The sequence below is a fragment of the Lynx canadensis genome, chromosome C2 (assembly GCF_007474595.2).
Source record: "Lynx canadensis isolate LIC74 chromosome C2, mLynCan4.pri.v2, whole genome shotgun sequence".
Lineage (NCBI taxonomy): Eukaryota > Metazoa > Chordata > Mammalia > Carnivora > Felidae > Lynx > Lynx canadensis.
The window spans coordinates 18,065,069-18,090,467 of NC_044311.2; the positions used below are offsets into that span (position 1 = coordinate 18,065,069).

At 43.3% G+C, this 25,399-nt stretch overlaps 1 protein-coding gene across 3 annotated transcripts in view; it reads left to right on the top strand.

Annotated features, from left to right (window-relative positions):
* THRB (thyroid hormone receptor beta) overlaps positions 1–25,399 on the top strand; it is a 388,663-nt gene that overhangs the window by 255,081 nt on the left and 108,183 nt on the right. For all 3 annotated transcript variants that reach the window (XM_030329439.1, XM_030329450.1, XM_030329440.2), the window contains exon 4: positions 22,755–22,818. In XM_030329439.1, coding sequence (XP_030185299.1) covers positions 22,797–22,818 — 22 coding nt within the window. In that variant the 5' untranslated portion in view covers positions 22,755–22,796. The remainder of the gene's footprint in view (positions 1–22,754; positions 22,819–25,399) is intronic.

Below are 25,399 nucleotides of genomic sequence, written 5' to 3' on the forward strand. Positions count from 1 at the left end.
AGCTATTTGGAGTCGTTTGTGATTCCATATGAATTTTAGGATTTTTTTCCTATTTCTGTGAAAAATTCCATTGGAATTTTTATAGGGATTGCATTGAATCTACAGATGGCTTTGAGTAGTATGAACATTTTAACAATTTTAATTCTTCTGATCCATGAACATAGGATATCTTTCCACTTGTGTCTTCAACTTATTTCACGAATGTTTTATAGTTTTCTGTGTAGAGCTCTCTCATCTCCTTTGGTTAAATTTATTCCTATTTTATTCTTTTGATAGTATTATAAACCACATTGTTTTCTTAACTCCTTTTTCAGATAGTTGCTGTGAGTGTATAGAAATATAACAGATTTTTATATATTGCTTTGAATCCTGCAACTTACTGAATTCATTGATTAGTTTTAACAGGTTTGTTTTGTTTTGTTTTTTGGTGGAATCTTTTGGGTTGTCTATATATAAGATCATGTCATCTGCAAATATAAACAATTTAACTTCTTATTTTCCAATCTGGATGCCTTTTATTTCTTTTTCTTGCATAATGGCTCTGACTAGGATTTTCAGTACTGTATTAAATAGAAGTGGTGAGAATGGATACCATTGTCTTGTTCCTGATCTTAGAGGAAAAGCTTTCAGCTCTTCACCATTGACTGTTGACTATGATTTTAGCTATGAGCTAATCATACATGGCATTATTATGTTGAGATACATTCCTTTTTTACTAAGTTGTTGAGCGTTTTTAATTATAAAAAAATATTGAAATTTGCCACATGCTTTTTCTGACTGAATTGAGATGATCATATGATTTTGTTTCATTCCCTTAATGTGATATATCACATTTATTGACTTGCACGTTTCAAGCCATCCATACATCTCAGGGATAAATCCCATTTGGTCATAGCATATGATATTTTTAATGTGCTGTTGAATTAAACTTGCTAGTAGTTTGTTGAGAATTTTTGCATTCATGTTCATTGGGGATACAGGCCTGCAATTTTCTTTTCTTGTGATGTCCTTGTCTGGCTTTGGTATCAGGGTAATAATGGCCTCATAAAATGAATTTTGGAGTATCCCCTCTTCAATTCTTGGGACAATTTTCAAAGAATTAATATTAATTCTTGAAATATTTGGTAGACTTCACCAGTGAAGCTCTCTGGTCCTGGGCTTTTCTTTATTGGGAGGTTTTTAAGCACTGCTTCAATCCCCTTACTCATTATTGATCTGTTCAGATTTTCTGTTCCTTTATGATCCAGTCTTGGTAGGTTGTAAGTATCTAAAAAAGTATTAGTTTCTTCTAAGCTACCCAATTCGTTGGTATATAATTGTTTATAGTAGTCTGTTGTTATCCTTTGTCTTTCTGTGATATTAGGTACAATGTCTCTTTTTTCATTTATAACTTTGAGCCCTCTGTCTGTTTAATCTACTTAAAGTTCTGCCAATTTTGTTTATCTCGTCTAAAAATCAGTTCTTAGTTTTGTTGATTTTTCTATTGTCTTTTTATTCTCTACTTCATTTACTTCTGCTCTTTACTATTTCTTTCTTTCATGCTAACTTTGAACTTAGTTTTTTCTTTTTCCTTGAGGCATAAAGTTAGGTTGTTTATTGAGATTTTTCCTTGTTCTTAATGTAGGCATTTATCACTCTAAACTTCTATCTCAGAACTGCTTTTGCTACAGGCTATAAGTTTTTGATATGTGTATTTCCATTTCTGCTTATCTCAGTGTACTTTTTTATTTCCCTTTTGGTTTCTTCTTTGACCGATTGGTTGTTCAGGAACATATTGTTTAAGTTCCACATAGTTGAGAAATTTTCTTTCTTGATTTCTTGTCTGGGTGATCTATTCATTGATGAAAGTAGAGTAGTAAATTCCCCTATTACCATGTTACTGTTAATTTCTTCAATTCTGTTAAACTTGCTTTATATATTTAGGCATTCTGATGTGGGGTGCATGTATATTTGCAATGATTATATCCTCTTGAATTATTTAGGGGAGGACTTTCTTGGTTTTCAATCATTTGCAGTTTTTCTTTTTGTATATGTCTGTTTTCCTTTTTTAGATTTCTTTTTTAAAAAATTGTTTTCCTTTTAGGGAGAGGGAGAGCATGAACAGAGGACAGGGGCAGAGAGAGAGAGAGAGAGAGAGAGAGAGAGAGAGAGAGAGAGAGAGAAAATATCTTAAGCAGGGTCCACGAGAGAGAATCTTAAGCAGGCTCCACACCCAGCATGGAGCCTGACGTGCGGCTCAATCCCACAACCCTGGGATCATGACCTGAGCCAAAATAAAGAGTAAGATACTCAACCGACTGAGCCACCCTGGCGCCCCTCTTTTTTGCATTTCTAAGTTGATTATATTATGGAAACATTATTCTGTCTCTAATACTTGTACTTATTTCGACTTTGGAGAAGATTCATCACCTAACAATGGTCACTTTTTTATAATTATTTTGTTTTCTTTCTGTTATTCTGTAATTATTCTGTTTTTCAGGGGCAAAATGTTATAAATAATTCTAGATTAACCTATTAATAATATTCTTATATTCTTGTTTTATACTTAACCTGCATTCCTTGAGTGATTAAGTACGTTCAAGTCTTCCACTACTATCATGTGTCCGTTTATTTTGCCTTGAACTTTATGCAGTGTTTAACTTCATGACTTTCAGTGCTATTATGTAAAACCTAAAGATTCTTGATGGTTAGATTTTCTACCAAATAATTTGAAGGCAGATGGACACTGAAACATTGGACCAACAAGTGGTTAATACCGTCCCCAGTTTATCAAAGCAAATCTCCAAACCAAAGACTTTTCATGGGTAGGGAGTTGGTGACAGGTGTACTTGTGAGTAAGCCACAGACAAATGCATGTAATAAGACGCTTTATTAATTAGGAAAAGTGGCATGAGGATATATGTGCTTGGTATTTTAATCCCTTCTTCCCTTGGTAATTTTGATTCTTCTTGCTATGAATTTATGAGAAAGGGCAGCAATTGTGTCATGCGTATATATCCAGCAACTAGTACAGTGCTCTGCCCTTGTCCTTGGTGAACACTTGGGAAGTAGTTGTGGATGGAAGCATGGATGCATGGATACAGAAGTACCAAAATACTAAGTTACAGACCAGGATAATTAGTACCAGCATTTGTCCTGCCTGTCCGTCCAAACATGCCGCTCCTTATAGAAGAGACTGTTGTGTTCCATATTCCTTCAAAACTGCTCACTGACTCACCCCAGGAGCCAGCTCATAATATACAAGCATTCCTCCTGAATGTGTACAGATTTCTTATTTACTTTATGATCCTGACTGAGAAGGCATAACAGACATACCGGAGTCGGGAGCCTGTGGCCCTGGCCGTTGTCTAGTTTCTGGGTCAGAGGTAAACAGCCTCTGCCGGAGAGACCCAGTCCCAAAGCAGAAAAGACAAGTTGTCCTTGTGATGAAGCAAAGTCACATTCCCCTGAGAGTTGAGCTCCTCATGTTGTCATGTGAAAATACTAGAGACCAAGTGTTAGTTAAAAATAACAGTTCTTTTAAAATATGTAGCAGCATGGGGGAAGACCAGAAAGAACGTGTCGAAATATCAGTGGTTAACGCTAGGACAGGTTTCCTTTTTTTTTTTTTGCTCCTTTATACTTTGTGTTTGCAAACATTTCCACGTGAAGAGGTATTATTCTTATGCTTAAGAAAAAAAGTTTAAGACATTTAATCCTTGAAGTCTTCCACTCTAACTACCCTTCAGCTGGGGAGGGGGGGGTTATAATTTCTCACACATGCTCAGTTCTTGGCTGGAAATAATAATTTCTCACCCTCAGCGGGAGCAGGGTTGAGTTCAGTCAATGCTGCCGGTTCCGGAACTACACTGTTGTGGGGGCACTGCACATACTGCCGGCATGGGCATGCTGCAAGGATGCCATCGACATGCAACTGTCAGGGTACAGGCAGGAAGACAAAACCACACTAGGTAATTCAAACAGAAGGATCTGGTACAAGGAACTGGTTATTGCACTGGCACGGGAGCACCACAAGAGCAAGGAAAGAACACTGAAGTAACCCAGCTGCAAAAAGCAGCTGTCCCCCTAGATACAGGGTTACTAGTATCCCACTCAGAGGAGCAGTCCTGTGGAGCTGGCACTCAGAGTACTAAGAAAGGGCTCCAAGCAGCTGTTTCGAGAACCTCTGTGGAATACAAAGACACTGCTTCTGGAAATGCTAAAAGACACAGGAGGGTCCAGCCAATGGCCACTGCTGGCACATGCTCCCGGGCGTGGAGGGGCATGAAAAAGAAGGAAGTGCCTTCTCTCCTCTCACCTTCCACCCTCCCTCTAGTGCCTCCTATCGGCAGAATCAAATAGAACGTCCTCTGGCAAGGGACCACGAGAAAGAGTCTGCCAAGTCCCAGCCTGGGAATCACAGAGCAGAGGATAGAAGGGTGAGTTCGGAGCTGAGGGGCAACTGGTAACCGACTGGCACTCAGCTTTTGGGTTGGAAAGTCTGCGGTTTTGCAGGGAGCACTCAGCCTGCCTTGTTCATTGAACTGTTCCAAGCTTTCCCTTTGAACGACCACGGATGTCCCATTTCCAGATATCTCTTTGCATTTCATGAAAAGCACCTTTCCTTTATTAAGGAGCTATTCACTGGCGATCCCTTTATGAACTTTCCTGGCAGCTGCAACATGGGACTGAGCGTGGTAGCATATGAGGGTTCAGGACTCAAGGGCAGTTCATTTATACACACTCTTACCCGGCTGGTGTACTTGCGAGGCTTATTCTCCTGAACTCAACCACAGAATAACAGGAACAATATCCTCAATCAAAAGGAGCAGCGATTATTAATAGAACTCCTAATTTTCTGAACAACGACGTAACCTTCACTGAACTCAGAAAACGTCTCACATCTACCAAGAAACGTCTGCCTGCCACTCTGGTAAAATGTATCTCACTGATGCTGTGCTGGGCATGTGAGAGAGTTTCAGACTCATCACGAGGGAACTTTTCAAATCATTTGTGTCAACCCGTCCCAACCCTGTGTTCTATATATTACAATTTGAGCTACCTAATATTCGGAGCTAGAAATTTTATGTTTTTAAAAAATACCCCACGGGTGCAATTGTTAGTCAGCTTTTGACTTCATAGGTAGCCCTAGTGACAATTTGCTGTCAGGACCTCCCATTTAGAAAAGATTTCAGCTCAAATTCTTCAAAAATGAACTTGGCTTAGGGGTCAGGGGGCATAACTTTGAGTCCTGATCTCCCCATAAGCCGGTATTTACCTTTAGACATTTAACATCTGAGCCTCAGCATCCTCGTTTGTAAAAGATATAAGAAAATGAGGGTTGTGAACACCACATCACATAACCAATGGTAAAAAGGAGCTATGAATACATGTAAACGTTATTATTCTGGCAAAGGGCAGACAACTATAACGGTTTATAGCATAAAGTCTGGATCTACAAGACCTGAGTCCAATTCCGGGCTCTCCCATGTAAAAACCTTTATGACTTTGGGCAAAGGAGTCACATCTCTTTAGATCCCCTGACTGTAGAATAGGAATGGGACCACCTATATCGTAAATTGTTGAGAATAATAAAGGAGGCAGTATATATAGGATATATATGGGACACTTCACAGAATGGCAAGCACGTAGTCAGCACTCAATAAATGTTACACACTTTCACCGTTACTGCCTTTATCATTACCCTTACTTTTTAGGGAAGCATACACACGTGCAGGTTTATGGTGATTCACATATTAACATGTTAACGTGAATATATTTTCTCTCTACCCAATTTCATTGAACACAAATAGAAACTATATTTGTTGTCAACTTCACTATAAAGCCCAGGCTCACATTTGGTCTAGCTGGCCTTTGCATCGAAGCTAAGAAGAGCTCCTGATAACTCTTTGGTACACATTCCTGCATTTCATGCGGGATCTCATTATTTATCTGGTGTTTTAGAAACTGGCTGCTTTTTTTTTTTTTTTTTGAAATCTTTGCTTTCAAATCACTTGAATTTATTTCTCCTGAAAAATCACGTAATTCATTTCCATCTATGGCAGATAAAATCAACAATACAAGTTGATGACCAAGGCCCATGGTCTTTCATTTTCATATGAGAAAATGGATAGGCAAGTGGGTCTTGTTTACAATAAATCATGATTTTTCATCATTCTAGAGATGGTACAATCACACCCGTTAGAACTATTATTTTTAGACCAAATTGTGTTTTTGAGGGACAGTAGATGCGGCAAAAAATCTTGATTTAAATGTTCTGTCACAGACAAAGCATTAGTTGAAGTCCCAACAGAGAAGACCCTAATGGTACTCATTAGTCATTTCAGCACCGCTTAAAAGAGTCCGTTTTGCAAATGCTGCTGTCTCCACAGAAGTAGGTTACCCTCTCATCAAATCTTTTACAGTATCAGGCTAGAGAATGGAAATCCCATGCTTTCCTATGTTATCAACTACTTTGTTTTGTTTTGACTTTTTTTATTTTAATTTTTTATTTTGAGAGAGAGACAGAAAGCAAGTGGGAGAGGGGTAGAGAGAGAAGGAGACAGAATCCCAAGCTTGCTCCACACTGTCAGCACAGAGCCCGATGTGGGGCTCGAACTCACAAACTAAGATCAAGACCTGAGCCGAAATCAAGTCGGATGCCTAACCGACTGAGCCACCCAGGCACCCCTATTATCAACTACTTCGTAAAAAATTATTGTGCCCTGACACATACTATGTCTAATACCATACCCTTTTTATAAACTATGACCCTACATGGAGTAAATCAAGTTCTCAACAGACAACAATGACACTTAATGAACTGTCTACTCCCTTACCGCCTGCTGCCCATCTCAGCTACCTCAGGAAGAGACCACAGCTTAACATGCCAGCTCCTCTCTCATTGTGCAACAAAATAACCAGGACCCTATGCAGTTAAGTCCCTAGTAGCAGGTACTCAGTTCTCTAGAGTCTATAATTAACAAGGCAGAACAACTCACATTTATTGAGCATTTACTATGGGTAAGGCACTGTCCTAAGCACTTTTCTTGTATGAACTCATTTAACCTTCATAACATTTCTTCAAGAGACATACTGGCTTTTTCCTATAGGACAAACGTACAAATGATACTAAAACAAGCTGATGTAGATATTCTGTCCAAGCACCCAGGTTGCATGGTCAGCATGATTTTAGCCCAATCACCCACCCTTTGTACAACCCACATTCTGGAGGACCCTCAGTTCACAGCTAGATATTGACCAGGAACACTGGCATGACCCCCATCACAAGGATGGTGTAATGATTTGCAGAGCATCTTTGTTTTGGAGAGTTGGGTTTTTTTGGTTACTCTCTCTCCCACACACTTCCATGGCCCTTTGCACTTCCGCTAGAGCACCAAATACAACATCCTCTAATTAATATTGGTATGTTCTGTCATCTCTACTGGGCAGTGCTAGCAGAGGGAACAAGAAGGGCTTAGTCATCCCTGTGCCCATCAGCTGGCACCCAGCTGAGTGATGTGCATATGGCGGGTGGAAAGCAATATGTCTCAGCAATCAAGAACACTGGCTCTGGGTTGCATCCAAACTCCTCTCACCACCTGGGGGATACAGGGTGAGTTTCTCTGTCCCTCTAGCCCTCTGTTTCATCAATGAGCAGAAAACACCTATGAGCGTCTCTTCCTTTGAACAGTTTGCCTATTGATGAGATATTGGCTGTGTGCTTAGGAATTTCCTGGAGACACAGTAGTCCCCAAGAATCCTCCTATGTCACAGCGTTGCTCCCATCTGAGGGACTGCCTAGTGAAATGGGTAAAGCCAGAACCCTGAGCAGAAGGAAGGTTTCCCCTTTCATAGGCTAACAAGGTGTGCTTTTGAGCTCCCTGGGGGAGGGAGAATGGTCTTCATTGAGCTGTTGCTACCCATGATTTAAATCGTAACGTGCTGTCATTGTTCCATACATGTTACTAGATAACCAGGATGTCAGCGAGTTGAAGGAAGGTTCATAAGACTGCCAGCCAAGCAGCATCTCAGTTCACAGCTGAAGAAAAATAGAACTCTGTGATGTGTGGCACAACTGGCCATCAGTAGATGGTAAATGTCACCATGGCTAGAGTTTTTCTTGGCATTATAAGTTCAAGAGTGTCAAATCTATACAAAGCTGTGTTTCACACAAAGTGGCTGCTTGTCTTCCAAAACTACTGGTCCCCCAAAAAAGACCAGAATTTGGATAGGTGTGGAAGTTATTAAGGGAAAGGCACTTCACCCCAATAAACTACTCTTGAGTTAAACCTTGATCAAAAATGTCATTATGTTTCTTTAATAATAGATCTCTCAGGCAGCAAATGAGGGCTAAAGAAGCCTCTCCCAGCTCCGATTCCAAACCCAGAGAAATTCCAACCCAGAGAAACTCCAGGTGACTGAAAAGAAATAATAATGGCCTATTTAGATTTAGATTTGACACTGTATGATGCTTCAGTTAAGTGTACATTTTTGACAGTTTTATTGAGACATAATTCACACAACAAACTTCACCACCCACTGAAAGTGTACAATTCGGTGGATTTTGGTATTTTTACAGAATTGTGCAGTGATCACCCTAATCTCATCTTAGGGCATCTCCATCACCCATCACTTGTTCCCATTAGCAATCATTCCCATCCCTGCACCACCTGCCACACACCCCCACTGCCCAGCTCTAGATAACTATTCATCCGCTTTCTATCTGTGTGATTTTTTTTTTTAACCTAGACATCGCCTGGCAGTCCCTTCCCTTGACTTATAATTAGAATCAAATGATAAGTGTTCCCTCAAAATCTGTCATTTTTGAGAAAATTCATTTTCTTCATGCATCACTGAGCCTTCCCTCCTTCATTCAGCCCCCGTCTCCACCACCACCTACAGAGGAGAAAATCGTTCTTCATTACACATGTATCCAGGGCCTGCAGTGTGCCACACACTGTCTGAGTACTTGGGGTAATCGGTGAACAAGACAAAGACCCCTGGCCTCAAGGAGCTGACCTCCTAGCACAGGGAGACAGAATAATAAGCACCAACAAGAAAAAAAGAAGCGAACTGTGCCGCGCGGTAAGACAGGCTACCTACTGTGGGAAAAGCAAGAGTGGAACAGGACGAGGGGATTGGGAAGGCAGTGCACAGGGACGGGGAAGATTACAGCAGGGACTGGAGTGGCCAAGGTAGGCATCCTGAGAAGTTAAGGTTTGCAAGACTTCGTGGGAGTGAAGGAGGGACCTGAGCAGGTGTCCAGGGGATCGGCATTTCGGGCAGAGGAACAATCCCAGTGCAAAGGCTTTCTGGTGGGGGCATGGATAACAGGTTCCAGGAACAACAAGGAGGTTGATGAAGCCGAAATAGGGAGGGAAGTAGGAGACCACGACAGAGAGGCAAATGGGGTAGATTATGGGCGCTACAGTGGGGTTTTGAGCACAGAGCTCGCCCGCTGACATTCTCAAGGGACCACTCTGACCGCCATGTTGAGAGGCAATCCAAAGAAAGCAAGAGCGGAACAGGGAAGCCTCCCAGACACTATTTCAGAGGCCACTTTAGAGCAGTGGTTCTCAACCTTGGCTGCACATCTGAACCACCCCCGGGCAGCTTTACAAAGCTGAGGCCTGAGTCACAACACTAATTGGTTTAGGATTCAGCCTGGGCACCAGGACTTTGCAAAGCCACCCAGGTGATTCGATACACGGCTCAGGTTGACCATTAGGGTTTTAGGAGTGCTAAGCAGTCTCACGGGTTCAACTTTGCAGCCGGGAAACAAAAACCCTCAACTGGCCCTGGCCACTACTGGCAAAGCTGTGCTGAGAGGGGACCAGAGAGCTCACTGCGACAGGAGGGCCAGAATTGGAACAGCAGACAGCGTGCAGACCAGGATGAGGCCGCAGGAAGCCCACCTGGACCCATCAGTCCCATTCTTCGACTGGATCCAAACACGAGCCTGAATGTGAGACCTGGGCTTTCTCCCTGCACTTGACACAGGGCTTATTGTCACCTATCAGGGCAGAATAGAAGGATAATGCTTGAACCTCAGGAAGTGAGTATGTGATTCACTCCACAAGCATATTTTGAGAATTACCATTACAGTGTTCCAGGCATTGTGCAAGGGGCAGCTGATAAAAAGATAAGGTCTAACCATCCTTGCCCAAGCCAAATTGCTCAAAGTGAATGCCATATAATCTTTCAAAATGTGTTATTTGTGGGAAGCCTTTAAATAAGCAGAGGGAGGACTCCTCCTCGGTTGCATATCTGAGCTGTTGGCATTTCTAATTCAGAGGGATGAATAGAACATTATTGTGTTGCATCGGCACAAGTACAGCAGGAAAAAAAAGATGCCTGGAGCCGTGAGCTGAGCATGAATCAGCAATCCCATTCTATTGTTCAGAAAATAATCACAATGCTGGGAGTATGGAATTTAACAATCATGCAGACATGCCCTTCCCCCCCCCCCCCCCCCCCCCCCCCCCCCCCCGCAAGCAGGAAACTGGCTAAAACATGGCATCTTGTTTTTGGCTTCCTGAGCTGAAAGGAATGTAAAAATCTTGGGAGAGAATTTAGGGAAAGTTGATTTATAAATATGGAAAATACAGCCCATAAGAAACACGAGATGATTTAGATGCAGCGTTGGCTTCCTCTCGGGGGTGGCACGCCAAGGGAGTGTTTATTCACTCTTATGATCAGGAAGCGAGCGGCCCTAGCTTCAGTAGCTAACAAATGCTTCTGGAGGATGTGCTATGTGCTGATCCCTGGGTCAGCTGGTAGGGAGAGGAAGGAGAGTGGACTCTCCCTCTTAACTTCTAATCTGGGGTCATGGGGAGGGAGGTACAGAGATTCTGTAAAGCAGTGAGTGATTCTTAAACCCCTGCATGCACCAGATTCATCACCTGGAGGACCTGTTAAAACAAGACTGCTGGCCCCACCCTCAGAGTTTCGGATTCAGGAAGTCTGGGGTAAAGCCTGAGCATCTACAGTCTCATGAGTTCCCAGGTGATGCTGAGGCTGCCGATCTGGGAGCCACACTTTGAGAACCTAAGGAAATAAGCACATGGGCCGGGAGAAGAGGGGGAGTGTGGGTTGAGTGCAGAAGCCCCACCCGTAAGGTGCAGTCGATTTGTTCCCACTCGTTGAATGTGTCCTCTAGTACGTAGCTGATGGGTTTGATTAGCGGGGTGCTCTGGATAAACCACACCGGCCGTGATGTTGCCACCACTGGGAAGGGAGGTAAGAGGCACAGGTAGAGAGTTCCCTGCGGGCCTGTGAAGTCAAACAGGACATACTGCAGCAGGGGTGCGTCTGTGACTCCTAATCAACGAGCATGCATGTGAGTTCACAGCAGCAGGCAAATGGCTACAGGAGTAAGAGGGTGACAGTAGGGTGGGCTCCCACCACGGCTGTGCTCATACTCAAGCCCTTCTTTCCTGAGCAGAAATTCTCAGCAGAATCAGCTGGGAAGCCTCGTCTAGGTACACACCCCTGGGCCCAGCCAAAGAGACGGCGAGCAAGGCTTCTCAGCTGACTCTGCGGTGAATCCCCTTCTTGAGATTAAGAACTACTTTCCCTGCAGCCTCCAAGCCTGTGCATACGTCCTGTCCTTAACGTAAGCAAGAGGACAAAGCCAACCTCTTTGGAAAGCTCCTTCATATACCAGGTCTTGTCGCCACTTTATTACTACAAGCCTTGAGTGTCTGATTCAAGGGCGCCCCCTGACAACGCAAGTAGCCTTCACGGACAGTAACTCTCTACCCTCAGAGCTGGGTGCCTTGGTAAGCACCTGTCACTGGTAGTGCTCTAGACAAGGCTGACTGTGCGGTCAGGAATGGAGAAGCGGGGTTGCCTGCCCGCTGTCCGTGCAGCCTCCCAAGGTAGCACCTCGATTTCTCTCACATGTTCCCAAATGGTGTAGGCTGGTGGCACCCAACGTGTGATCCCTGGTTAGTATAGACAGATCACCTGGGAACTTGTTAGAAATGCAGACCCTCAGACCCACACCCAAGACTGGCTAAGTCAGAAATTTTGGGGGTGGAGCCCAGCGATCCATTTTAAGAAGCCCTCCAGGTGCTCCCCAAAGTCTGAGAACCACTAGTTTAGTTCGTATGGAGCTTCACCGACACGTGTAACTCAGAAACAGAACAGGATGGAAAAGCAGGCAGCCTGCCATCTATAGATCTATTGAGATACGCAGACAACTGTTCCAACATGTTTAACATTTCATGCCCATCTGTCAGATTTTCACCTAAGGACTTAGGACCTGGCCAGCTTCTCAGCTACCTTTGGCATCCCTCTAATTCCCAGTGAAAATGTGACTTATTTCATTGCCCTTCTTAAATGATACAAGGACTGTGTTCTTTCGCTTTTTAGAGTGACCTCCCCTCATCATAACCTCCCCTATGACAGGGGCTCAGGAAACACTATTGTTGGTCAGATCTTACTTATTCCCAGCTCTGGCTTAAATCCTGCAAAGGCTTCACCCTAGGTCTCATTCTCTTCTCTACTCCACGATAGTAAGCCAGAGTGACCTGCTTAGCAGCATTAAAATGAAAGGTCAAATTACGTGGCCATGGTCTCACAAAGAGTGAGGGGTAAAAAGGGATCGTATAAATGACAGCCTTGAACTTTTCACTGATTCCTGAAACTGTTACCACCAGGGTTCCCATCCTGGGAGTGCTAGGACAGACCTATGGTCCTACACAACGGGATATCTTGAATTTTCAAGGGAAACACAGCCACAACCATGCAAATAGTACTAATTAGGTTGGACCTAATTACTTATAAATACAATAAAACTTTCTATGTTTTGACCTGGGGTCATGATGAAAAAAATTACCAAAACACTGAAGGTGCCACGAACTGAGAAAGTTGGAATCTGTGTCCTAGAGTCACTGACTCCAGGAGGAGGTGTATTCAGACTATACCCTTTCTGGTCAGAATCACACATTTGAGCCAGCACATTTAAGGAGATATACCTTCTAAATGTAACTTAAATATCAGGGAATAAAAAACGTAAGAAAAGTATAACTACTTGGAATCTCTCCGGGGCTTTTCTTTCTTACCTTCCTACCTAGATCTGCCCATTTTAATTCAATCCTTAACTAGGGTTTCTGTAGTTTTTTTTGAAATGCCAACCTAAATTCTCATTCAGTGCCCCAGCCCTTCCTTTATGACTTGAGCATCATGGATTAGTTCTTACAGATTTGAACTAATAATCGCTCTTGTGCATTCCTGAAAATCCCCTTTAAAACAGATTGTTAAAGACAAAATCCAGCCGTGTGTGTCCTATACTATGTCATGACACCTCACAAGAAACCATCGACTTTACCAATAAAGTTATCCAAAAAGACCTTCATGAAGTCGTATCAAACAAGAAGAACCCAACGAAGGGGAGAATGAAGACAATATAAGTTTATGAAGTATATTTCTGTAGGAACTTTGTAATGTCGTCCCCCTCCCCCTCCATTTGGCAATTTAAGAAGTAGTAAACAGGGGCCCCTGGGTGACTCAGTCGCTTAAGGGTTGGACTTCAGCTCAAGTCATGACCTCACAGGTATCAAGCCCCACGTCGGGCTCCGTGCAGACAGCTTGGAGCCTGGAGCCTGCTTCAGATTCTGTGTGTCCCTCTCTCTCTCTGCACCCCCCCCACACACACACACACTCACTCTTTCTCAAAAATAAACATTAAAAATGTTTTTTAAAAAGTAGTAAACAGTTTATAATGGTATTTGTTAGGAGAATTTTGTTCTCATCTTCAAAGAATTCTACAGGCAAATTCATCTTCATAATACCCCCTTAGGGAAGATGGTTCTTCTTTCTTATTTGGGGGAGAGAGAGAGACAGACAGACAGACAGACAGACAGACAATCTTAGGCAGGTTCCATGCTCAGCGCTGAGCCCAACACAGGGCTCGATCCCACGCCCTGGAATCACGACCTGAGCTGAAATAAAGAGTGGGACAGATGCTCAATCGACTGAGCCACCCAGGCAGCCCTAGAAGATGGTTCTTTTTCCCTGGGTGTTAAACACATGCAGAGAGCTCACTGCAGACTCCAGAGACAGAGCGTGAGCTCTGTCTGTGTAATGCCATCCCCCTGGGGTGTAGATGCTCCCTGTGTCAAAAGCTATCCAACATGGGGGTGGGGGGGAGAGGAAGTGGGTTCTTGTTTGATGTTGTTGTCTTATTCATCATCAAACACTTTTAAGAAATCAATAATATCGTTTGCTTCAGTCCTAATGTTTTATTTTCACATTCCCGTTTGTTGTTTTTCATGCATGTGTCTCAGTGAGTCACCTAACCACAATTACATATTCGAGCATCTGGCGGTTCTGCATGGTACCCTCATTCCTCAGGAGTTATTTAATCCCCCTGCTGTGAGGAGTTTGTTTCCAGCCCCCTCAACACACACACAGGCGTGCACACGTACTTTATTTTCCTTGGCACAGGGAAGCGACCCCAGTCTCCACCAGGTGTCAGTAGAGGCAGTTTTAACGGCTTGCTTTGGCCAACAGTGTCTCTGTTGAAGTTGTTTCTCCTGCTGTGTCAGACGTTTCCTCAAACCACCCGTCTGCCTCCTCCTAAGAGACTAGCTTCCATTCTTAGAAGCGTTCGGAGAGGATGGTCTGCCTGCAGAGAAAGGTAGCTTAGAGGAAAGTGCTCTGTAACCATAGCAGCCAGTCAGGTTGATTCTCCCAAAACTTTTACTGGCGGGTTTCTTCTTGGTGACTTTTCTATCACTACATTATGTGGTTACAACTTGTTCCAAGTTCCATTCAGGGGGACAATAAAGTAAATACAGCAGATGGTTTGAGATTCACAGGGGGCTTTTCTGTTTGTTTGAAAGCCCAGTCTGACCCCAAGAACCCCACTCCTATCACTGCCAACCCAGTCCTCAAAGCAGAAACAGGATTTTACTCAGGCTGTGGCCCCAGAACCTAGCCACAAGGATGGAAGAATATTACCATGCGTCACATTCCATTGTGAGGTGGATGACCTTGTCCCCACACTGAGAACATTGACTCTTGACTTTGAACATCCCCTGTGTCATTCTGTGGGTAGGTGGCAGGGCCCACATGCTTTCCATGCATGGTGACTTTGAGAGAGAAGGAGAAAGAGAGTAGAAGAGGAAGAGAAGGGGACAAGGATTTGGCAAGGACACAGGTTAAAATGAAGAGCAGAAATGAGCCTCACAACGATTACTGGATTTGAATGAAAAGGGGTCAGTGGGGTGGAAACAAAGGCTAATTATTTTACCAAGACAACAACAAAATCAGCCACAGCAAATCAAGCTCAGTCACAGATCCTGGTTGTATTGTCTCACTCCCCAAAGGCAAAACAGGGCTACTGCTGAAAGGCTCAAGCGGAAATTATAGCTTTAGCCATTCAATAGTCATTTGCTGATGTCTCCTGTGTGGAGCCCTAGTTGCCCACCATATCCAGCAGAGGAATCTGACCCTGCCTTCTGCACCTAGAGGTGATCCACTCAGACGAACATCTGGGCTAGAGCACAAGGGCGAGCTTCTACTGTTTTTCCACATCTTTATCACAGCCTTGTGTTCCTTTTTAACTAGCCCCATTCCCGGTCTAACAGTGCTGGCTTTTTAAATTATTTCCTCTTACTGATTTTTTATTTTTTTTTAACGTAACACTGCCCAATAGGGTTAGCTTTACCAAGTGGAAAAAGTGGATGACAGCATGGTATGATTTGAATACACCTTGCCTCTGTTCTCTTCTATTTGAGTTTTTATTGCTATAATCATAAATTTGACCATTATATATTCACTTCATTGGATACTAAGATTTACTATTAAAATGCAAAGACCTCAAGACAGGAAGTTATAGAACTAGGGACAAATTCACCTGGGTACCCAACCTTCATTGTTCTCCATAACAAATTTAAATGTATGTGAAAGGTAACTTTGAGAGGGAAAAAAAAAAAATCCCCAAAACTAAAATTAAGTCTGGAAAGAGGAGAATGGCAGGTAGGAGAGAGGAGAAATTTCACCTCCATTTTATCTTGGTGATGATGGGGTTTAGGGAGGTGGACTTCTGTGTTATTATGAGTCTTTTTACCACCTCACAGTATCTCAAAGTAAATGCCAGATAATAGGTCCAATTTCCCACGTCTTAGAGATGACTGGGCCTGGCCAGGAGATGAGAAGACCATAAGAATGGTGACTACAATAATGACAAAGCCTACCAATACCTTATGCTGATGTCTTACTTTTAAATCTACAAAGCATTTTCAAATCCCCTCGGTCCTCATAATAACCCTGAAGGGTAGGAATTGTGACAGCATTTTACAAATGAGACTCAGAGAGGTGAGGCGCCTGAGATGGCCTACTGAGTTGAGACTCTGAACCATCTAGAATGATGCCAGGAGTCCTGGCAGTCCTTCCTCTATACCTGGTCTTGAAGTTGTTCTTAAAAATGTTTCCCAAATGTCAGAGTCCAAGTTTTGATGGAAATGGGCCCTTGCCCATGAGGGGAAGGAGATAGAAGGGGAAACTCCAGGAGAGAGAGGATGTTCGAAGTAGGGGGGTACAAGGCACCTGATGGAGATCCACAACCTCACTGCCCTCCTTGCACGAGGTGCGGCCCACGTTCAAGGGCAGCCATTTGCCCTCACCCGGATGTGTTTCCAGATGCCAGAGACAGAGTAGTGGTAAGGCAAAAGTGCAGACAGAATCCCTAGCTCCATCCCATAAACTCCAGCAGTGCACAATGCCCCACAATACCAACTAAACTTAGTCAAAACAGCTTCTTGCTATGTAAACACAACTTTAAGGCACATCCCCAAGCATTGCCCTCCGCTCTTATTGCCATGACCTCTAAAACCCTTTTATTTAGGAAGAGTAGATTATCAATGTCGGTTCGATGCCAGGTGAGAGGGTGGGTCTGTCCTCCTTTGAGAGCCTTCTTGAGGTTAATGGTCTCAGCTTAAGAGCCTATGGCAACCTAACACTTTGACATCTGATCTTTTAAACTGAATCAAGAGATTTGCTTATGAAGGTTAGCCCCGACCCACCCCAGCCCACCCCCCAGCGCACTCATGGCTTCCTCGGGCTGCCCATGAAGTACCTATTCAAGTGTTAGCACATAAGCCCTGTGTATCTTACGGTTCTGATGCATCAGAATGCATGATACTCTGGTACCCTTGATGTAAAAACATGAGGGGGATATGGCATTTCATGTTAGTTTATGTACAGGCTATATAAGCAATGACTCACTGGGTCCATATGGAAAGATTTTTCAAAGGGCGATTTTTACAGTTGTCCCTTCAATGTTGTAGTTTCTAGTAGGGGAAAGGAAACACAAGAGGACAAAGAGGTGTGCGACTTGGGGAAATGCACTGGAGTTTTACAAGATCGAAGTAGGGGTGTTCTCTCTGACCCTACTCTAGCTTGAACACTAAGACAGGAAAATAGCAATGATCCCGCACAAAGAGGTGCCACCAAAGGGGTTAGCCTCCTGAGGATTCGTCCTCCACACTGCAGCAGAGTTATCTTTCTCAAATTGGGTGGGTCCTCTTCTTAAAGACCTTCCCTAGCCTCCTATTGCCCGTAGGATAAAGTCTGAAGTCCACAGCAAACCTTTCAAGACCCTTCACCATGTGGCCCCAAACTACATTTTCAGCTTCATTCTTGGCCATGTTCTTTCTTCTCCCATCCCAAATCACGTGCCCTGTCACAAGACGCTATACCTTTTGTTCTTTTGTTGTTCGTGAGCCATACTGTTTTTATTCTCCAACTGGAAAATATCCTGACTCATTTTTCAAAGTCAAGCTCAAATATCACCGTGGGTCCTCCTCATACAGATAAAATTAATCACACTCTCCTCAGTGCCTCCAAAGAGATCTCTTATCCCTCCAGTCAATTCTTCTGCCCAGAAGGTACAGTTGTTCATCACCTAAGCCCCCTAGGGGCAGACAACATGCATAATTCATCTCAAATGATCCAGAGTTGCAATGGTGGCTGATGGCTTAACTAGAGTGGCCCCAGACCTTGCATTGGAGGATTCTTCTTTCGCCTCCAGCCTTGCTTCTCCAAAACTTACCTTCCTTCTACCCACAAAGGGATCTACTGCTTGTAGGTCCTGTTCTTTCTTGCCACTGACCAAAAATAGCTTGCACATCCCTTTTTCATTTTATTCAATAGATTGTATTTATCAATTTGTGTTTTTTTCCATGAGCTTTTGCATTTTCACAGTGACCAGAGCCTGCAGCCAAAGCTTAATGTGGCACCCACAGATTTATTGTGTGTGTGTGTGGGGGGGGGGTCTGTGAATCCCCTTCTACCCATCTTTCAAGGGGAGAGGCCTGTAACTTCCATTATATTCTCTGAGGAGACTGGACCGCCCCCCTGCCCCGAAACAGTTGAGATCCACTGAGGTAAAGGCATAAAGCATTAGAGAAGAATTTTAAGGGGAAGCATGGAGCAGGGCTTTAACATGTCCCCGGAACCGTATCACACACCTGGCACCTGCTTTCTTGCAGGATAAAGACCCTGGTCTTCTCAGGAGAGGCTTAATCTATCCTGAGAACAAAACGCAGCCCAAGGTCTGGAGAAGGTGCACTGCTTGGAGATGTGCATCTTCTTCCACCTAAGGTCACCCACAGCATCTCTCCAGCCATCCTGTCCACTGACACGCTTAACTCCACATGACAGCTCCTCAGATGTTCGAAGACCTTTATCTAACCTTCATGTGACTGCTCCCTTTTCTAGGTTCCCTTCAACAGTTCCTTAAGATGTGGTTTCCCTCAACCTGGACATTCTACATGAGTCTTTCTCTTAAAATGTAGCAGTCCAAACATGGCCTGGCTTGTCCTATAGGCTAGGCTTCCATCCACGCACCCAAGATGGTCTTTGAGCTCACGGTGGGTTGCATAGAGCCTAATATCTCCCAGAGTCCCTAGACCTACCTCCTACATGTTTGTCATAATTCCTTTTATTTTCCAGTTTCTGAGAACTCAATAAATTTCTCCATCATTTGTATTTTTTTTTAATATAAATGTATTTTTCGGTGCTTTGGAGGTGAATGCCTACTTTTCCATTCTTCCATGGGGAATAGGTTTTCCCTAAGGGACACGGCATTGGACTGAGAATAAATGGGCAGAAAAAGGCACGGCCCTGAGCGATTTTCCACACTGCCTCTTGGCACACCACACATCTGACTTATATATTTAGCTGCTCCTGGCCAGTGGGCTCCACCTTCCCAGCCAGCTTGTTAAATGGATTGTAAAGTCCTTGAGAGCCAAGAGCCTTCTAGTCTTAACCTATTTGTATCCCTAGTGTTTGCTCATATCACATTCATCACAGTGTCTTATTATTTCTGCTTCCTTAATGTCACTTGAGTCCCTCATCCTCTGCTGCCACCCCCCTAGTTCTGGCCACCTTCATCTCTCCCCTCCACCTGCCATAGCCCTCTGACTGGTCTGCTTTGACTCAGTAGTTGTGAAGCTTTAAAAACTCAAGTTGGCTAGGGGCGCCTGGGTGGCTCAGTCAGTGAAGCAGCTGACTCTTGGTTTTGGCTCAAGTCATGATCTCATGGTTCATGGGTTTGAGCTCCACATCAGGCTCTGTGCCATCAGCACAGAGCCTGCTTAGGATTCTCTGTCTCCCTCTCTCTATGCTCCTCCACCCCTCCCTCAAAATAAATAAACATCTAAAAAAATAAAAGCATAATCTTAAGTGAGGGGAAATCTAAGGTATAGGTCCCATGCAGGTGTGCTTTCTCTCTCTCAAAAATAAATATTTAAGAAAAACTCAAGCTGGATAGTAACACTCCCCCACTTAAACCTGCGTAATTTAAGAGTTACTCAAAGTAGTCCCTGTGCCTCAAGCACAAGCATGAAAACAAAGCATTAAATCATGACCTAAGGCGAGACCTCTTAAAAACAAGACCCTTTAGGTCCAGAGTCCCCTCCATTAAGCCTTCCAGATAGCCCCAGGTAGAAGTGACCTCTGCTTCCTTTGTGTCCCAGTCAGCTCTGAAGAGACACTTAAGGGGAAACCCGCATCCACTTTTGCATTATTCTCTCCCTGTTGGATAAGAAGCCCCTTATGGAGAGGCCAAGGTGTTGTCTTTGGGCAAAGCCTGGGGGACTGCCTGAGCAGAGTAGGCCCTCAATCAAGGACTCTGGACTGACCAACCGAACAAATGAATGATTCACGTAAAAGGAATGTTCTTCATTCAAGTAGCACTCACCTAGGTGTGTCTAAACTGAATGTCATTCTCCCCTCTGTTGGTGTGAGAGGACCTTCAACTTTGAGACCCTCAGGACACAGACCCTCACAGTCTAACTGAAGACTCTTCCCTCCCCTGTGAGTGGTGGGACTTGCTTAATGAATGATACAGACTGTGACTCAGCCTTTCCTGGACAGAGAGCAGCTTGCCAGTCCTTCATTAGCTACGCCTTCTCCCACACAGCACCACCTGACCTTCCTCCTCACTCACCTGCTCATAACACCCCTCACCAAGTTTGTTTTCCTTCCTGACAACAACAACAAAAAAACAAAAACAAAAAAACCCACAGCTTTCTTTATTCTTAAGCTCTTTGGACTTTGTTTTTTCCTTTGACCCCATGACCAGCTGGTGAGCCCCAGGCTCTCGGAGACCTTCCGTGTCTCTCGGAGACCGTCCGTGTGTCCACTCAAGTACAGGGCACTCCACGCTATAGCATAGGACTGCTAGGAAAGGAGGCCCCAGACACCCGTCTACTCTAGAGGGTTCTTAGACTTTCCTGCAATTACATTATAAGACTCTAGAGGTCACTGAAGGAAAATAGCACTAAACATCACCATATGCCGAAGTACTATAGTAACTCTAGCATACTATTCACAGTATAGTAATGGCAATTGTATAGTAATGGTAATACTAAAGGAAAACAGAACTAAGTATGAAAATTAGTACTAACTTTTGTGCTGACAATATTTTCAAAGCCTTAAGATTTTTTTCTTGTTCATAGATACTTTCTACTTCACACACAATACAACTTTCTGTAGTTCGTATGCCTATTCAATTAGAATTTTGAAAACAAAGATTTTTTTTTTTCTTTTTCCAACGTTTTTTTTATTTTATTTTTGGGACAGAGAGAGACAGAGCATGAACGAGGGAGGGGCAGAGAGAGAGGGAGACACAGAATCGGAAACAGGCTCCAGGCTCTGAGCCATCAGCCCAGAGCCCGACGCGGGGCTCGAACTCACGGACCGCGAGATCGTGACCTGGCTGAAGTCGGACGCTTAACCGACTGCGCCACCCAGGCGCCCCACAAAGATTTTTTTTTAATTTAAATTTTATTTAGTTAACATACAGTGCAATATTGGTTTCAGGAGAATTCAGTGATTCATCACTCACATACAACACTCAGTGTTCATCACAAGTGCCCTCCTTAGTACCCATCACCCATCTAGCCCATCCCCACACCCACTTCCCCTCCATCAACCCTCAGTTTGTTTTCTATCATTAAGAGTCTCTTGTGGTTTATTTCTGTTTTCTCCTCCCATATGTTTATCTGTTTTGTTTCTTAAATTCCACATAGGAGGTGAAATCATGGTATTTGTCTTTCTGTGATTGATTTATTTTGCTTAGCATAATTCATTCTACCTCCATCCACATCGGTGCAAATGGCAAGATTTCATTCTTTTTGGGTGCTGAGTTTGATACATTCTATATAGATTCTGGATACCCTTTATCAGATATGTCACTTGCAAATATCTTCTCCCATTCCATGAGTTGCCTTTTAGTTTTGTTGATTGTTTCCTCCGCTGTGCAGAAGCTTTTGATCTTGATGAAATCCCAACAGTTCATGTTTGCTTTTGTTTCCCTTGCGTTCTGCAATGCATCTAGTAAGAAGCTGCTGCCTGTATTCTCCTCTAGGATTTTGATGGTTTCTGGTCTCACATTTAGGTCTTTCAACCATTCTCAATCTATTCTTATGTATGGTATAAGAAAGCAGTCTAGTTTCATTCTTATACATATTGCCATCCAATTTTCCCAACACCAACACTTGTTAAAGTGACTGTCTTTTTCCATTGGATATTCTTTCCCGCTTTGCAAAGATTAGTTGACCATATAGTTGTGAAAACAAAGATGTTTTTAAGTGATGGTATAGCAAGAACATGACTGAGATTTCATAGTTTCATCTTTGAGATCATACAAAGGACACAAAACTATCTTCACACATTTGTATTAACGTTATATTTTAATGTCAGTGTTATCAGTCCAGACTCTTGGTTGCAAGTGACAGAAACCAGACTTGAACCAGCTTATGTAAACACAGGGACGGTTTTGCTCAGGAAGGACTGAGGAACCAAACCCTTGAAGGGGCAGGAGGGACACAGCTTGGTCTCAGGGAGAACTGGAAGCACGGATTGGAGGCCACTGCACAAATGTGAGATTAATGCTTCTCACTTTGAGAAGGAAAGATCTAGACTAAAGATGCTAGTACATCTTCGCCACTCTTGGGAAAAGCAGCAAGTCAGTGTGCTGGTAGTGTTCTTGAAACTTGAGATGGAAAAATAGACGTGATCTTGAATAAAATATGTTAAATACATATTTATGGAAGGAACCCTGAGATTAAGAATGAAACATCTTGTAAATTGACACATGTCACAGAGTCCACGGTTGCTTCAAGTTCCCTAGGTGTGAGTTGAGAGAAACAAATTGCCTCAAGCTAATTAATGCACATGATATTGTTTGAAACAAAAACCTTACGGAAGATACAGGTTATAACCTGGGGTATTCTTTCTTGTCTTTTTCTTTGTAGGAGGTGTCAGTGAAAAAAAAGGTCCAGAATGATTACTAACCTATGACTCCCAACAGTATGACAGGTATCTCTTTTTTAAAATTCTCTTTGCATGTCTCCATTTTTGTTCCACCTGAAGAGAAATACAGGGTTTCTAGAAGACCAACCTAAGAGTCTTCACAACATTATTTTCCAAACCATCAACTAAGACTAAATGCAGATATATCCTAGGAATACATCCCTACCAGTGAGTTTTGCTCTTCTTCAGAAACTATGAGATGCAGAAACCTATCGTGAAGAAATGATAATTCACAGTGAAAGGCTTGGTTTTAGCCATCCTAAGATAACCCTTGCACATGAGACACATTGACTCTTTATATTCATTCAGGTCAATATAAGAAATGGCTCTACATACTTCTCCAAAATGGGCTGTTTATTCCAGTTAGCAGTACAGTCGGGATGAAATATGATTAGATCGCATCAGGTGAATGAGGTAGAAACTCTTAGCAAGGGACAAAGGAGACAGAATGACCCCCAAGGAACATGAGGTTGCAACAGTGTGAATTCTTTGTGCAACACACAGAGCAGGGGTTGCAAACTCAAAGGCCCCAGGGGCCAGGCAGAGGACACCAATGTGGGAACAGGTTGGGTGTAAGAGAAAACAACAAACAAAACTGGAGTACTCAGGTTCTCTGAAGAGAAGCCATTCTTCCACTCTAGGTGATCACTGACATACAGTAGGGAAGAAGCCCAGAATGCCCAAAGACTTCAACTTTTCAAAAGAAGCTGGAAATCCACATTTTAAATGAAGTATTGCCACTCATAAATATTAACAATTAACTTAATAGAATCCCAAAGACTCACGGGCCAGTCAAAATATGTCTGCTGACTGGAATCAACCCCGTGGGCTACCAATTTATAATCTCTGCTGTCTACCTTCCAGCCTAGCACCGAGCCCACACGTGTTCTTGTGGTTACCGCGACAGCAGGGCAGATACTCCTAGACCTCTGGGAGTCATGGGTACAGCTTGACCTTTGATAGTCCATTCATGTCACCTCACCTAGTGACAAACTAAACACACAGGACAAGTACTCCAAGAAACCATTCCCCAGTAGACCTGAGAAACTGAGGCGACTTAAAGTTGCCAGTCAGCCTTCTGTAAGTTTGGGGACCTCCTAATTACCATAACACTGCCTCCCTCAGCATCACTGCCCTCCCTTTATACCCACCTACCCTGGAGCTCCTGGGGCAGCAAAAAGATGGAGTGCCTGAACAGACCAGAACGATTCACACCAGTAAGAAGGGAGGGCCTCAGAACCACATCTCACCTTTTCCTATTTTTTTTTCCTCACTAACAGTCATCAGAACATATCCACTCCATTTTTATTCCACTTCCAACCAGGCAAAACTCTTTCCCACTTCAATTGCACCTGTTCTGTGTGATAAACTCGGTCATTCGGTGGAAAATTGGCACACATCAACCTTAGCGATCTCCTTTGTGTTTACCTATGTGTGGGAATTTCAACTGGAAGGAATGAAGTATAAATCTTTGCAGGCACAGGCATGTGTGAACACGTAGATATCAAGCAACAGGTAGCCACACTGCAAAGCCTAGGGAAAGTGTCCCCCTCTGATACAGGATAGTGCAAGATCAAGTGTGACACAAGAGTGGCTCTATACTCCATGATAACTTGCCCACTAGAAAAATACTCCAAAGATAGTCTCAAAGATAGTCTCATGTAACCTTTTGAGACATGAAAATGGCAAAACTTGGTAGAAAACTGGGTAATTTAGTGGATGTCCATTGCTATGAGGTTGGTTCCAGATAGAGTCCAGAAGTGGCCATCCATCCCAGGTTTCTATAGAGCAGGGCTAGCATTTTTTTTTAAAGAGCCAGATGGTAAATATCTCTGGCATTGCAGACTAGTCAGTTCTGCCATTGTAGCACGAAAAGCCATGGAGTATACATAAACAGGCAGAATATGTTTCAACACAACTTTATTTACTAAACAGGCAGCAGGCCAGCTTTGGCCCAAGGACTGTAGTTTGTGAACTCTTGGTCTAGAGTCCAATAGAGTCCAGACCATCTTATTGTTGAGCAGAACCCCCAAGGTCAACTCAGGTCATCTCCAGGACAGAGTGATGAATCTAGGCTCACTCCAGGACAATTCTAGACTGAGCCAGCTTTTCAGCTGATCTTGAAGTCAAGATGCTTTTCTTGCAGACTGAGCTGGAACCCCAGGTGCCTCCCAGTGGAGGAGGGAGTTTTTGCTTCCTGGCATTTGTTTCATAGTGTAGAAACTAACAGTACTATTTGCAAAAGAAATCTACTCCATACACACGTTTACTGCATGTTAATGGACTCAGCTGAGAGAATTACCGCTTTAGACTCCCTTGTTTGTGGACGAAATAAAAAAGTATCCTTTCCCCTCGCTTTTTTTTGCTATGGTCTCAGGCTATGTGTTTATTTTAAAAAATCTAAAGAGTTTTATTGTGGGAGACCATAGTAAAGTTGTATGTAAGTCATCGGAGTTAAGTGCTTGCTTTAGGAGCATAATTTAAAGGGCAAATATATATTATTTTCTTCTTTGCAAAACATAATAGGCAATATTACTGTTATGCAGTACAGGAAATCAATTAATCTCTTTGAAAATAAAACCATTCT